The sequence below is a fragment of the Odontomachus brunneus genome, unplaced genomic scaffold (genome assembly GCF_010583005.1).
Source record: "Odontomachus brunneus isolate Ranch 3 - 2012 unplaced genomic scaffold, Obru_v1 Obru_scaffold_066, whole genome shotgun sequence".
Classification (NCBI taxonomy): Eukaryota; Metazoa; Arthropoda; class Insecta; order Hymenoptera; family Formicidae; genus Odontomachus; species Odontomachus brunneus.
The window spans coordinates 657093-673304 of record NW_022639516.1 but is presented as its reverse complement, the minus strand read 5'-3'; the positions used below and the strand labels follow the sequence as shown (position 1 = coordinate 673304).

The 16212-nt window shown below is 42.9% G+C and overlaps 1 protein-coding gene across 24 annotated transcripts in view; it reads right to left on the bottom strand.

Annotated features, from left to right (window-relative positions):
- LOC116846577 overlaps positions 1-16212 on the bottom strand; it is a 248303-nt gene that overhangs the window by 29986 nt on the left and 202105 nt on the right. For 13 of the 24 annotated variants that reach the window (XM_032820608.1, XM_032820604.1, XM_032820584.1 and 10 more), the window contains 12 exons: positions 15852-16023; positions 14023-14178; positions 9636-9781; positions 7415-7468; positions 7034-7102; positions 6031-6120; positions 4993-5055; positions 1752-1977; positions 1098-1217; positions 915-1022; positions 558-740; positions 162-258 (listed from right to left, as the gene is read on the bottom strand). In XM_032820608.1, the coding sequence (XP_032676499.1) occupies positions 162-258; positions 558-740; positions 915-1022; positions 1098-1217; positions 1752-1977; positions 4993-5055; positions 6031-6120; positions 7034-7102; positions 7415-7468; positions 9636-9781; positions 14023-14178; positions 15852-16023 (1484 nt within the window). The remainder of the gene's footprint in view (positions 1-161; positions 259-557; positions 741-914; positions 1023-1097; positions 1218-1751; positions 1978-4992; positions 5056-6030; positions 6121-7033; positions 7103-7414; positions 7469-9635; positions 9782-14022; positions 14179-15851; positions 16024-16212) is intronic. The other 11 variants (XM_032820590.1, XM_032820588.1, XM_032820593.1 and 8 more) reach the window with 11 other exon arrangements.

Genomic DNA, 16212 nt, shown 5'->3' with positions numbered 1-16212 from the left:
AGAGAGAGAGAGAGAGAGAGAGAGAGAGAGAGAGAGAGAGAGAGAGAGAGAGAGAGAGAGAGAGAAAGACAGACAGATAGAAAAGATAGAGAGAGAAGAGAGAGAGAGATAGATAGAGAGCGAGCGAGCGAGCGAGCGAGCGGGTTCAATGGAGTGGTTACCTTGGAATGTTGTGCCGTCGTCGGTGTTATCGGTGGTGTGTCTTCGGCATCTACGCTCGCTGCGTTTGGTAATCGCTGCTCTTGCACCGACGCCAAGCTAAGCAAAAGACCAAGAAACGTCATGAGTTTTGTCATTCGAGAGGAAAATCGCGAGATCTCTGATACGGGAACATTGCGTGCATTTTTGCAATGTTGTTGCTCGCGCAGATTGTGTGTCCGACACTCCTGATAGTTACTTCGAACGTGAAAGGAAATGTATGCATGAAAGTGTATTCGATTCATTTTAATATAAAAGCTCCACATATCGATATTATCTCTTTTTGGAGTCTTTCAACGATTTTATAAAGTAAGATTTGTTGTTCACAAAAACGGTATCTCGATAACGAATGGTCGTACCGTTTGAGCGTCACGAGTGTGCCGGTCAGTTTCTTGCAACGTCTCAACGCAGACTCCAGCCGTTCGGGTTCCTCCTTGAGAAACTTCTCCTCGCGTACCACTTTCTCCATCTCAGAGCTGAGCAGACCCTTCATGCCTTCTTGTAAACTCGGGAAACGCACCTTCAAGTCGGCCACGGTTTTGCTAAAAAGAGAGAGAATAATGTTGCGCGTTCAGTGATCGAACGATCAAATCATCAAATGACTGATATGAAACGGGTGGTAACGGGCACAAGCGCCCTGTCGTCGCGCGGCTGACGCGGCGACAGCGTTTCGCTCAAGCAGAATCGACTCTATCGAACGAGCGCGCTCGGCTTACCTGGATTTACTCAATATTAAAGCCATGTTCTCCACATCCGACATATTGACACGCGTCTTTCTATTGATCACGTTGCCGCGAAGCTCCTCCACGGTGCTCTCCAGCTCGCTGAAATTTGCAAATGTTCGTCAGCGAGACTGCGACTTATTCCCGATGCCAATGCCGCGGCACGGTGATACTCACGTGAGATCTTTTTCCAGCCTTATCATTTCCTGCTTGTAGAGATCTTCTTCGCGGCTCAATCGAATCTTCTCCGCATCCCCGGCCGTCCAAGCCGCGTCTCCGCCCGATAACAGCATTGCCCTGCGTTAATGAATTTGTATAAGTCGGATTTCTCGTGACGACTTCAAGAATATACCAATTGTTTCGCAATCGTATAATTTATGGACGACGTTCGAAATAGTTTGACAATATCAACAATAATGCTTGATTTGGTTTCCAGATTATTTCTTTAGGAAGAGGAACAACTTGAAGCATGTCGATTAGTTTCAGATCGTTCCACTTCTTGAACAACTGGAATGTTTACAAAACGTCGGAAACAAATCCACGAAGAGCGCAGCACCAACCGGGGAGCTAGATCAAACATGTCACCACACATGTGAGAGCTTACAATATATCAGCGTGAATTATAATAATTATTGTCACACATCAATAAAAATTGTTCCCTCTTTGCGTATTGATACACGCAAGGCTCTTAACCTTCACAGACTTCTAAGTTCGGTAATAAATTTAAGAGTCTTACTTTCTGATGCTATTCGTTGTTTCTCGCCTTTACGAGGTAGCTCGTGCTCTCGTAAAGAGCATCTCGTTGAGACGTAAGACACGCATTCGTAATACCTGATTGTGATGAACGTGTCCCTGATGGTCTCTCGCACAGTGTGAGCTTGCGCCTGTGACATACGTCTGAGGTTTCTCACTTCCTGTCTGAGGTCCTTCGCCTTCTTCTGCAAGCCCCTCAGCTGGTTGTACATCTCGGGCGTGAGCGCCAAGTCCCTGTAGACGTATTGACCGGCCACCAACGCGGCTGGTTTCGGCGGTGGCGTCGGCTTGTGCCTGTCCCGTTCTGCAATCGTTCGTTCGACACGCGTGAGAGCTCCGCGTTTCTGTCGGCAGACTTGCGCGAACACTTAAGGACTTAAGCTCGCAATGGGATACTGCTTCCTCTACCGTGCGAAAAATGTCCCGAGGAGAATCTGGAGCAACGAGCAACGCAGTGGCAAATGTCCCACGAGAAAGCCCGTAACAAGTGATTGAGACAAAACGAGTCCAAAGAGTTCAGTAGATAAAAGTGCACTTTATTCAACTCTCGGCCGATTCCCGGCAGCAAAACAATTAAGCGAAATCGGGACAGCCGTCTATCTTTCTTGCATTTTTCTCAGCCGAATGTCCAAAGGCGAACAGGTGCGTACCTGGATACCCTCGCGTATATCTCGCGTTTCGTTTCGCCGGACGCAGGACTTGCGAAAGGCGGCGATTGCCGCGGTGACATATAGACAATTCGTCGCCGGCATTTCGAATAACACGGCCGGCGGTTCAAACGGCTGATTAGATTTGACGTTCGCCGCTCGTTGTCGCTGATCGATGCCTTGCCGTAACAGTTTCGCACGATGGAAGAGCGGGTCCGGTAATGAGAGGACAGGACGGTTAAACGGGTCGGCGACAACACAATTTTACTGTCACTTTTATTGCCCGCGGTTTTATTGGGCGGATGACGAAAGGCGCGACAGGAGCGGAAGAAGGACACAGTTGTGATGACCTAACTGAGCGGATGAAAATATCGCTGAAGTGATATACTTCAAGTGGAGGACCGGGTATGTGTATGCGTGTCACATATGCTCCGCGTGATACGTCCCGCTGTGCGCTACGTGAATGACTCGTGTATGATCCGTGAGTGACGCCGGAATAATGTCTGCACAGACCGGCACAATAGCCTCAACGCACATGAAGTTACGCCATTTTGGAGCTTCCTGTAAGAAGTATATTATGCGCTCTGGAAATGTTAATGTCAACCTTCACGCGTTGAGGCTGTTATACCGGTTTGTTATTGAGAGAAAAAATATCTGAAAAGTAGTCAATATTGATTTGGTGGAGGCAATATATTTACTTAAATTTGAATTCTTTTATTTGTACGGAATGAACAATTACTTTCATAAAAAACCGAGGTTTCCTTAAAATTTGAAGAACATGTTTATTTTCTTATTTGAATACTGTCTCATATATATATATATATATATATATATATATATATATATATATATATAAGAATTTAAGTAGCTAAGTTATTAGTATACCGAATAAATATTTACCATTTCTTGGATATTTTTTCTCTCAGTGTGCACGGCGAAGGATCGAGTTATCCGATATGATCTTTCTCGACCAGTGCATCTTGGCATGATCGTGCATTTCTCGTACTCCACGCGGAATAAGGCAAATTCGCGGCGCGTTGCACCGCGACAAATGCGCCGTGAGACTACACCAAATGAACCGATCTCATGATACGAGCGACAGTGACGGGGAACGTCGTTCCGGCGGGACAAATAAAAATACGGCGTCCGAATCGGATGAATAAAGGATGAATTTACGAGGAGTCGGGCGGCGGTAAGACGTATCGTGACGCTCTTCTCGCGCGATCAGCGGCGGCAGATATGCAGCCGTGATGTATCGCTCAGTTTGTGAAAGAGAGATAGATAGATAGACAGATAGACAGAAAAAGAAGGAAAGAAAGAAACGAAATCGCTCGGTATTTCGTGAGGAACGCAAGCGCAAATGTCGAACGAGCGCGTAGAAATGTGTTTGTCACAAATGTTCCGCGAAACAGCACGACGCGAATTGTCCTGCGCGGAGAGACGCACGATGTCCATACGGCGTGACGGCCGGGATGAGATAACTTGATCATTCGTCAAAATACGATGATATATGAAGGACACATAGAAAAGGGCATAGTCGTGGCTCGTCTTCATCACCGGTTGATGTGACTCAAAGTACTGATCGGAAACGACGAGACTTCCCCCTCCGAAATTGCGAATTCTCTTGCTCGCGTGATTTTTCTACTTCGCATGCGACACAATTTCGAGAAGAGATAGATAGATAGATGGATAGATAGATAGATAGATAGATAGATAGATAGATAGATAGAGAGAGAGAGAGAGAGAGAGAGAGAGAGAGAGAGAGAGAGAATTTCCGGTCCATCGAGCGAACATCAACGTTGGTAGCTGCCGACCGTGACGGATACGTAGCGCGACGTTTTACGAAGGTTAACTTCCGCGAGGTGAGATTTTGCGTAATTTCGATGAGTTTTACATAAAAAAAAAAAATAAAACATGCAGACTCTCCCTGTATAGCGCTTGATTAACTCGTTACTCGTTATTTTCCCCTGTCCGTTCCGCCTGGACTAAATCCGCCGCCCTCCTCGCACGCGACATACCTTGAAAATCGATTTATATGGAAACGAACACATTAATCCGCTTAATCCAGCTATGTCGACGTGCAACGCTCGTTTCGACATTTATTTGAAGATGGACTTACAATTTTCCGGTGCCCTCCATACAGTCGTCGCCTCAGGGCGGACGAGCAATACAAATCAATAAGATAGAGGAGCTCGAAACGGAACGACGGAAGAAGATCGTATCAAAGACTTGGAACGACGCTGGTTACGAGTAACATACAAACACGGTGGACACAGCGTGACACATAGGGGAGAAGCGTAGACACAAGGACTGGAACTGTTCGAATCGCGTGTAACATCTATAAGCTTTTTGCCGGTGTGTGAACTATCGCGCGAATATTGAAATATGAAAGTACTTTTATATATCGTACTTATTTTAGAGGCGTATTCAAATATTACTCTCGAATATGCAAATATTCTACAGAAGGAGAATGCAAGCAGGAAAAAATTGAAAGTCGAACAAAAGAGGAATATATCTTGAAAAATAATATGTAATGAATAATAGTAATAATAAAAATATATTACAATGATAAATAATAATAAATACCATAGCAATCGGGATTCGAAATTTTCGAGCGGACACAAATGCTTCGAACAGTTCCACCCCTAAGAGAAACACGGGAAAAGCTTTACCTTGCGACGACATCCTCGGCAACGTGGAGGATTTGATTGCCGGTTTCGTAGGTTTTGTGTCCGCTAGTCGTGGTAGGCATTGCAGAATCGTACGAGAAGGTGTTAGAGATTATTGCGTTAGTATTCATTACCGCGCGAAAGAAAGAGAGAGAGAGAGGATCGACACATTCTGTGTCATAAATATCCATTCACTCTCCGGAGATCTTCTTTTGATTGGACTGAATTCTCTTATAAGTAAATAACATTCACGCGAATCGAGTACACTCTGGACATCTGACGTTCTCTGTACAGTGGTCACAGGAAGTGGTGGAGAAACAATGTCGGGAGAAGAAGAAATGTGGAGAAAAACAATTCCTTGTTTATGCTTGTTAGTTGTAAATCCGTTGCGTCAGTTAACAGTTTAACGCGGCTGACGAAATCGAGTATAAATTACACGAGAAGTTCGTAAGATTTTGAAAAGCGGAAACGCAGATTCTGATAATTGCGGGTCACTTCTGTCCGTGGCGATTTCAACCGGATTGAAATGCGCTCCACGACAATGTCTTACGGCAAATCTGCATCCGACTTCTGCTCGAGCTGATTGCTAAATAATCGGTCACAGCGCGATATTTTGCCGTATAGTTTCTCGGCGAGAATTGTTACGGAATTTTTAGTGTTTCAGCGTGAAGAGGCCAGTATCGTCATCACGACAAGATTGATTCTCCAACCGTCGCGCTAATTGAACGGATGTCATTCATCTTATTTGTACTTGTGCGAGCAGGGGTCTGCTAGAAAGAAAGTTTAAAACAACACAGGCTTTTCAAATCTACATTCACCCGACATCGTGAAACAAAGAGAAAATTTTTGCTTTGCAGCGGGGCTGTAAAAAGCGTAAAGTAAAAACTTTTTTCATTTGAGATGCGCTGCAACGCGAGCGCGCTCGGATAAACGTCTACCACTTCCTCGACGGGTAATCTAACGACATGTAACTTGGTATTCTGGCCTTACAGCGTGCTTAGCATACATTTTGCGTTTTACGTGACGTGCGCTAGCCGTTACCTGCATGTTGCGGGGAATGTTGTTTGGGGGAGTTCATGTCTGGTGGCTCGTCACTGAAGGACACTGACTTTTCAAACGACACCGACTTGTCTGGAATAGATGTTGATCAGCATATTTTTGCGTGGTATATGTGCGCGAAGCATAAGAAGCGTGTATGTAAATGTGTGCGTTTGGCCCGAATGGGTCTCGATAAAGTGTGCGTGACGTATGTAGGAATAAAGCCAGCCTCAGCCTTAAGAGCATAAAAATATATCCGGGAAGCTCTGGGAACAGAACGCTTTTCGAACAGTCTTCTCCCTTCTCGTTCACTCGAGCATCTTTTATTGAAAATAATGGAAAAAACCTAAATGATAATTTTCAGAAATCAGTTGTGTTGTAGAACTGTAGCGTTTCTTTTCCCTTATTCTTTTGCAATTCGAGTTGGCTTCGAACTTGAATGAGTTCTGAAATATTCTGATTAGCGCAATCGCGCGCGGAACATTTCGCAACCCTTAATCTTCAAGTAACCGTTCCTCTGAATTACCCTTAGAGCCGGCGCTGGCTTAAACGGTCGTGAATTTGTGGAGACCTTGGCGTGTGCGCACCGTGCAAACGAAAATCGAAGCTGATTGCAGGAAATATGGCGTGTCGTGAGAAACGGCCGCGGCGAAGTGAATTGCCCTTTTCAGAGCGGCATTTCAATCCGCGAGAAACGAAAAGGAAATCAACGGGTAAGAGAAGCACGCGATTTGAATATCGACGAACAATTAAGTATTGAGAAGGAACGGAAGGCAGCCGTTCAAACTTAACGATAGTGCGAAGTTTATCCGCGAACTTAACGCTCGAATATGTCAGCAGAATATTGCAAAATTGAGGCGTTTTCTTCGAGTGCAAACGGCCGAGCTGATACAAGAGCGTGAATGTGCGACATGTGTGACGGTGATAACGCAGGTGGTAAGAGGCGGCGATGCAGTGAGAGCATTCGAAAGTGCATGTAAAGAAAGAAACATATATTGAAGCGCACCTTTGCCTAATTTTGGCGGTTTAACGTCAGTCCTTAAGTACGAGTCATCTGTAACGGCAGGTTGAGACACTTGAATTTTAAAGGATACGCGTTTTATTAAAACGGCGATAAAGATAAAGACAATGTTAAAAATATATATGTATATATGTATATATATATATATATATGTATATATACGTAGATATGTATATAAATATATGTAAAAATAGAGATAAAAAGGCCATAATATATACATATATAAATGTATGTATATGTATAAACATATGTATAACTATAAAATATGTATATATATATATATATATATATATATATATATATATAAATAGCGGCTATACAGTGATTCGGAGGTGAATAGAAGATAGAAGAAGATGAGAGACACACCTGGCAGTGAGGCAGAGCTGGAGCTAGAGTGTTTGTCGAACTCGTCCCCGGCGCCTGGTGTGTGCATTAGTCGGAATAACAAAGCAGTTGTACAGCAGGGTTTCAGGAGAGTTCAGTCCGTGAGGCTACATCGCTGGGCAACTATATGACCCCGGCCGAAAACTACGCTAATCAAACTTGACGTCCTCGAATACAAGTTACCAGCATGGAAATTTTTGCGGATACGCCCTCCCAACAGACGCGATTTAACAAACTCAACTTTATGATAGCAACTTTTATGAAGCCCTAATCTCGTTGAGCGGAAATCACTCTTTTCTGTGTACAATCGTTATCAGTGTTCGTCAAATATCACTACTAGATTCTGACGCAGCGGCTTTAGTTTGCATTCAGCATAGAATTGACGTGGTAACTTTTACATTCAGAAATTGGCAAGCGGCTCGAGAGTCTATCTCGCAAAACTGTCTTGTCACTTCGTAATGAATAGAGAAATTTAGTCGCACATCAAATTGTGAGATATCAGACCCGACTCTCCACCACTCTACACATCGATGGTTCACGGCTAATTCTCTAATGTGGAAAATTTGCATCGCCGACGTTATCGAATTTGCACAAAAACATACAAAGACCACCGTTTGTGACATTCCGTGTATTTCGCTACATTGTTTAACATAACAAATTAATGTCATCGCGCTCGCGATATCGACGCACATTCCGAATATTGCGCTATTTAGCGATATACGTCCGAATATTCTGCAGAATTCGTGCGGTTTTGGAACATGCTGGACATGACATATGGCATATTGTTGCTGGCGCGTAGCTCACGGCATAAAATCTTCCAATATATATGTATATCTGCATGTATGTATGCAACATATATGTATGTACGTTTATATCTAAGGCTGTGTCGTTTCAGTGAATTTTGGCTTATCCGGGAGGCGACCACGGCGTTCATCACGACCGGAGACATAAGATATGCGTGCGCCAAACAGTTTCGCCAATTTTTTACATTAATATGTGAGCAAGTTCCCTTTCTCATATTTCTTTATTTGGATTGTTTCTTTTTCCTCCGTACGGCCATAGTGATGATATATGATTCTGATAATACGAGGATCTTTTTCTGCACGAAAAATAATTTTTCTAGTGTTTACATTCCGCATTTGCATTTCTCTGTATTTAATTGTTATGATTTTAATTGTTACGATTGCAATTATCTTAACATGCCGGTCTCTGATAAAAATACCGACGTGATCGCCTGATTATCGCCAGCTTCTAGTTATCGACTATCGTTTCCGATGCATTTCCGGCATAATGATGTTACTAAGAACCGTTTCGAGATGTCTGAAAGTGGTCGAAAGACGATGAAGCGGATAGATGAACAGGCACGGATGAAACGGACAGATGAATGTTAAGTAGAGACTACTCAGTGTGGGATCTAGCAGTCTCGTATGCTTCCTAGCTGAAACTATCTTGGTGAATTAAGTGAATGCACTAATTCTTCTGTAAAATAAGCAACGAAATGCTTGGAGGGAAATGAACCGAGAGCGGCACCGCTAAAACGTATCGATTGTCTTCGGTGAGACTAAAGCCCCCAATTAAACTATGACGACAATTGCGTGACTTGTTAAAGATAGCGCGACTTGCCTCCAAAATAGCGGAAATGATGCAATTTGTTTCACTGAACTTGTCCACAACTGAACGCGTTAGATGAAGATTCCAATCTTTTTCTGTCCAAGTATTCGGAACTTGCATAACGGCTTCTTGGATGCGGTCTAATATCCGGTGCTGATGATCTTTCAATACGAATTTAATTTCCCGGAAGATGAATTATTTTATTATTTCCCGGAACATTATTTTATTATTATTTTATTTTTAATTTTTATCGACTGAGGTCTCACGATAGACAGCATTCACGAGCCACTGAGCGAGTAATGAACGCCGCAACGTAAAAAAAAGACTATTAAGTACTGTCGTCGTTGTTGAGAATCGTTACAAAGGAAGCTCTTCCAAGGAAAATCGCGTTGAATTGCAGATAATTTCCATGAAAAGTAAACAAAGCATCATTCATTCTCGTTATATCCGAGACGAGTCTCGTGTTATCGTAATGAAGAAACGGAATAACTAAGGAAAATGCTGTTATCGTGAAAGTGAAATGGACAAAACAAAGTATAGAAAGAAACCCAAAAAGAAAGTGAACCCGTGAGAGCTTTATGGAAACACGTACCTGCGGCTCTTGTGTAGGGGTCACGTCCTGGTGGGACTTGCAAGTACTCTCGCGGCGAAGGACTGGTGTGTGGAGCGTGCGTTAGAGCTTTCTGAACGAGCCCGGTCAGGTTGGCCAGTTGTCTTTCCATGTGTTCCACCCTTATCCTGTGACAAATAGTTCTCGGTCAGAGGATGAAGTAACGTCAATTTAGCAACGTCCATCGCTCTAAAAACAGTTACGAGCTTATTTTCTCGTTTGACTAATAATGCAATATTTCAAATAAATTGTAATTACTTGAAATAAGACGCGGTTTGTTCTCGAACGATATCGTACGTGAAAATGAAGTGAATGTAACTCGTTAAAATGCGCAATAAAGACCGTGTTGTTGTAACAACGAAATTGGAATAACTTAATTTGTTAAATCGCACGAAAGACTTTCTGCAACCGCAAAATATTGAATCATGTCTCCGTTTAATTAAATCATATCTCCATTTAATAAATTAAATTAATTTTTCAATTTCGGTCTCTCAAACACAAGTGATGTGCGTGAGATTTTTCGCGAACGCGTACATTAACGGGCAAATAATTTGTGGAACAATACGATCCTGATGATTCTAAAATCAAACGAGATTTTGTATTAAGCTCTCTTACTGACGATATTATATGAATATAATGATGGATATGATCATGGTAATATCGTGAAATGACGATACAATGATGATTACAACGAAATTGTAATTTAGTTTCGCGGAGAAGAGAGTGGAATGGCATCGATTGAGCGATCAACGGTGTTAAATAAACGATACTGACAACATACATCTCATACGTTAACGTCGCGTGTTCCCTCGGAGAACGTTTGCGTATATTTAGTCTCGATAATAATGTATTTTACTTAACGGCTACTTATTTCTGTAATCTAATGACACCATTTGACCTACAGTGAGACATCGCGTATGCGCGCGCGTGACGTCACGACATACTAACAATAAAAATAGACCATAGACTCTGTACAGATCCGTTTTCACCGGGGGAGGACGTGAAACGACCGTCGTCGACGTCGAGAGTGCACACACGCCAGCGACACCTGAAAACTTCGTCCCGGACGTGTTTCCCATCGGTGAAAACGGATATGAGTTGCATAACACGATGCTAATCACGTGCATCTATCGCTTCGCATGACAAGTGACAGCAGTGCCCAATCTACGTCACGGTGACAGTACGTACATAAAATGATATACAGGGTGATATGTGTGACACGCGGATCAGATTGGCTACAACATCTTCGCGGCTCAATCAATTTTGACTCGTATGTAATAGACTTTTGCGCCAAGTCGCATGAGAGAAAGTAAGCTTTAGATCCGGCTTGAGTATATCCGGGCTCTATAGCTTTTCTCTCTCTCTTTCTTTCTAACATATCTCTTTCATCATACAATATCAATTCCGTCTAGAAAGTTTTCTTTTCAGTATTAATAAGGATGTATCGTAGGTAAGAATCTCGAAGAAGAAAACTTTTTGCGAGAAAGAGTAATTACGTAGCGAAGTACGGCGGCGAAGCCGTAAAGGAAAATTGAAAATGGCATAAGAACATGAACCCGACGATACGCTGTCGATATAACGACTACTCGATTTAACTGCATCACTTTGGTCGTTGCAGAATAAATATTGTAAGAATTTTGTCAGTTTGTCGAATTTACTTCGAAGCGTGTATAATAATAATTCGCAGTTCGCGCTTGTGTGTTATCCGTTTACTTTGCGATACATTTGAAACACCCTGTATATGATCAATGCATTCTCGTCTACGATCGCTAGTCGGCATGCTGCATTCCACCGAAATTGCAAGTTACACTTCTATGTATCATATATATTCGAGTCACATTGAAAGTATTTACACATACAGTATATATATATATACACACACACACACATCTTGTTTTTCGAGCGATACAGAGCGTACTTGGTATTTGCAAATATAATATACAAGATTTTGACATAAGACATCCGAATGCACGTTTGCGAGTAGACCATGTCAACTTGAGCAAAAAATATTTTATTATTTTTCAATTAACCATGTAAAATCTCGAGTAATTAACGAAAGAAGACCGGCAAATCAGTGCGTGCGACGTTATGGGAGGATCTCCACAGGCGCGAGATGATTGAAAATAGTTGAGAAACGACTGCGAAGGTGGATATCGGCTAATATCTGTGTCGCTAAGTCGCAAGTCTCAGTCATTTCCGGTGAAATCGCGCCTATAGAGTTCGCCCCAAGCCTCGCGTATACCAATTCGCCAATTTCTTTCATTAATCGTTCGAAAGTTTACGTGATTGTTTGATGATAAGGTATTTTTTGTTCACACGTTGATGTAGTCTACCTGCATACACGTGCATTGAGGTGTCTTGCATCAGACACCCTGTATAAGGTGTTCCGAGAAATATGGGCATCGCGCTGGAATAGATATGCAATATACAGTGTGGCGAGACCGGCGGTGCGATCGAAAAGGGGATGAAGCTCGGTCCCGAAAAAAACGAAAAATTGAAAATATCTCTTCGCTTATTCTATTTTTTTTAAGTTTATCAATCTCGGACAATTTTGGATTTAATCTCTTCCGTGCCTTTCACGTGCAAATCCGCTGAATCGTGCCACCGATCGATCCCACTTTACCCCAGGTGAAGAGTATGACCCGGCGAAATTGGCAGTGACATCTCTTTCGCGAAAACTCGATCGAGATGATCGACGTATGCTACAACATGCACTTGCAGACGACACGTCTATTGATTATGGCTATAGTGCCTTCGCTTCGTGTAAAGAAAGGAGGTAGTAGCGTGCGGATACGTCTCTCTTAATATTGGCAAAGAGAATTGTTGTAAATTTTCTGAAAATTTCATCGGCCTCTCAGTAGACGATAGAAATTTTGCAAATGGAGGCCGTTAGCGTTCCAATTCAATCGGCAAACTTAACATCTCGCGAATATGAACGTTACATTTGTCCAATAATCGGATTAGTTCTGAAATGGTGAACTTCTAAATGTACTAGATAGCTGTGTCCGCGTGACAATTTCACAAGCTCTGCATTGAAATGGGTTCCATCGCGCAACAAGAGTCACGATGGGGAGCCGTGAAGCATCAGTGTAAATTTTGCGAATGCTATTCGCGTCAGGTAAACACGATGGAAACGTTGCAATCGTTTGCATTGTACGAATGTGAAATAAAAATGAGCAATTGATCTGGATGACGCTACCACTCCCAGTAATTGAGCAGCGATGGATACCGGTCAATATTGCATTTTAACATCCAAGCTCGGAAGTGTGATTTTGCAGCTAGAAATATTCCATGTTCTCTGTGGTGCAATACAGATTTTTGTGCGAGATTATGTGTCGTTCATAAACGAATATGTTATTAATCATATCGCGTTGCCTCGCAATGACAGAGAACGTAATTGGCAATATCATTCTGTATTTGAGAATAATTCATATTGCGACAAAAAAGAGATATGCGTTTTTGTCTCAATTTATTAATTTCCCGCAGCTACCATAAATGTTACGTTTTTAATATCGCATGAATCCTTGACGAATCTATGATCCTTTTTAACGAATCCTTTTTAAAGTTAGGGGTACACTAAAACTGAAATAAAGATTTACACATGAAATAATACTGTAACTTAAACCCGTTTATCCCGAAAGAAGAGAATCTTTCGTGCAAGATTTTGTTTAGTTTTTTGCATTTTTATTAATTTTGCAGCGAAATTTCTTTTAGATATCACGGCAGCTGCCGAGAATTAATAGACGCTTGGTTTGTGATCGTTTTCGGCACGAAGAAAATTTATATCATGCGTTTTCTCATCGTCGACGAACAATCACGTGCAAAAGTATCCATCTCTGCTTCAGCGGCGAATCCAGGCACGAAGTGGCAAAATCGAATCTGAATTGTCTGTAAATTGGGTGGCGCGACTTTTTCAATTAAAATTCCCAGTTACCAAGGGGAATGGTTCAAATCGACAGACGTTGAAATAAAGTCATGATATACGAAAACGTGACCGAATTCCACCCCTTAATTACAAGCGAAAACCACCGAGGCATTTTCGCTCGGGTTCGGGGAATTTCTGAAGACTTTCGCCAACATGGATCCCGGATTCGCCGCTGTTCCAGAGGCTCGCTTCGGAACGACATTCGTGCAACTCGTATTCATTCGCAAGCATCCAGCCAGAGCCAGCTAGCCAGCCAGCCGGTCGTGGCACGGTTCTCAGCAGCGATTTCTATTCTCTTTCCCTTTTTCTATGTCTCTACATATCTATCTCTCTTTCTCCCTTGCTCTTTTTTTTCTCTTTTATTTCCTCTTATTCCGCAGGCAGGCAGGCCTCTACGTAAGACAAACACGCAGGCGACAGAGTGTGTGTGCGTGGGTGCAGTACCGAGTAGCGTCGTAGCTCTGTCCGCCGGGTGGCAGAGGGGGTGGTGCACCCGGAGGAAACGGGGACCGCGGGGGACCAGGCGGCGGACGCCCCGGTGGTTTCACGCCGTAAAGGCTGTACGATTCCTCCAATAGCTCCGTATCGCTGCACCACCCACAACAGACATACACATCCGCGCTATCAGACATCTAACTGGCGGCGGTTGTGCGGAGACCAGATCAGGGTCGATCGCACAGGGTAGGACGAGGTAGTACAGTGGTGGTAGTGATGGTGCTGACGATAGTAGTGGTAGTAGTGGTGATGGTAGTGGTGGTGGTGGTGGAAGTGGTGGTGTTGGTGACGGAGACGACGACGACGTCGTTTTGCTCGTACAGGGCTTACTCGCAACTACGGGCAGGCGAAGGGGTGCTGGGAGGGTTAGGGGTTTCCGGGTGAGCGGAGTTTATTCAGCCGGATTGTACAAGGTGCGCGTGGAAAAGCGCCGCTGAATTTACGGCGTCTTTCGACAGACATGGTCAGTGTGCGGGAAAGAGAAAGAGGGGATCAACGTGGGCTTCGACCCTTCGCACTCCGCTCGTATTTCATAATCGGTGATTAGCCGAGACTCTGATTTCGAATAATCGTCGCGTTGAAGCGGTTTCGAGTGACTTGTAAGAGTGATGCAAAGGTGGAGAACCACGATCGCTTGGATTTATGAGACTAAAAGTAGGACAGTTTTTACACATTGGCATTTTTATATCTTTAGAAAAGACGATGTGTCTGTATAAAACATGTTTGTGGTAATTGTAATTTATTTGTTACGCAACAGTAATTATATTTCTGATATTTGGATGCTTTTATCATAAAGAAATATACGTCATCACAGTCTGTAAAATTCTTGCAAATTAATTTAATCGAATTTACACGAACATACTCGAAGTGCAGAGAGCCAAAAAGAGGAGGTGAACACTATAGGAAGCAATTCTCACAGAGAGAAATGCAAGCTGGTAAATAAATATTTGATTAATGGAATAAAGTTTTCCTAATCTAAAGAGAACTTTATTCGCCTTTGCATTTCTGTCTCTTGCATGTCGACAAGCACACGTGAGAGAGTATAACGATCCTTGCTTTATTCGATAGTTGAATCTTAACAGGACCGAAATAAAGTGCAGACACCCATTGACGACAATACTGTAATCGGTAGTTTAATGTAAGCTCGACTAATTCTGATGTATTTATTCAAAAACAAAAATATATTACATGAGCGGACGTTTCTCTAGTGCGATCGAAAATCCACGTTTGGAAACGCATTGAAAATGAATGAAATGGATTTTGATGGGATGACATATTCGTTGCAAACGGATAAATTATGTAATTAGTTTTCCTAGCGGAGTTTACATGTACAGAATATCCCAGATTCCCCACATTTTACTTACAAATCGGCGTCTGTAATTAGTTTTAGCGGAAATACGTAAATATTCGGTGCTATGTAACTTCATATTTTGACGAAATAAATTATATATTCGTACGAAAATATGACTAACCGAAACTTTATGAAAATAACGCGTCAATCAATATTTACAGGCAAAAAGTAAAGTTCTCCTTCCGCGTGTCTCGAATTTGAATTCGCAAAATTATTCACAGATCTCAGACAGACTTCGAATCAATCAAGGACCTGGCGGATGACAAGTGATAAACGTGTGACATCTGGGACATGCCGTGCAGTCTGAAATGCGCAAATCTCGTTTATTACCAGCGATATAATCGTCTCTGCCTTTGATCGTTATGAGGTTACGAGTGCGCGTGCGATGGTGAATCGTTATTCCGAAACTGCGCGGAACTCCGGTTACCTGGCTTCTTCGTCGATAACGGGAGTAACAGTTCCCGAATACTGCGAGTAATACGGGTCTTCGTAGCTGCTGCCAGCGCTGTAAGGCCCCGGTGGATATCTTCCGCTTCCGGAACCGACACCGCCGCCGCGCTCGGGGCTGCTCATGTATCCGCTCTCCCCGTGTAGCCGATCTGTGGATATTTAGATCAGTATAATTCATATTAGTGGGGGCTAATCAAACTCTCCCATGAAACCATCCTTGTATCGTATCGTTATATACATAGTATATACTATATATATACTACACACACACACACACACACACACACACACACACACACACACACACACACACACACACACACACACACACACACATA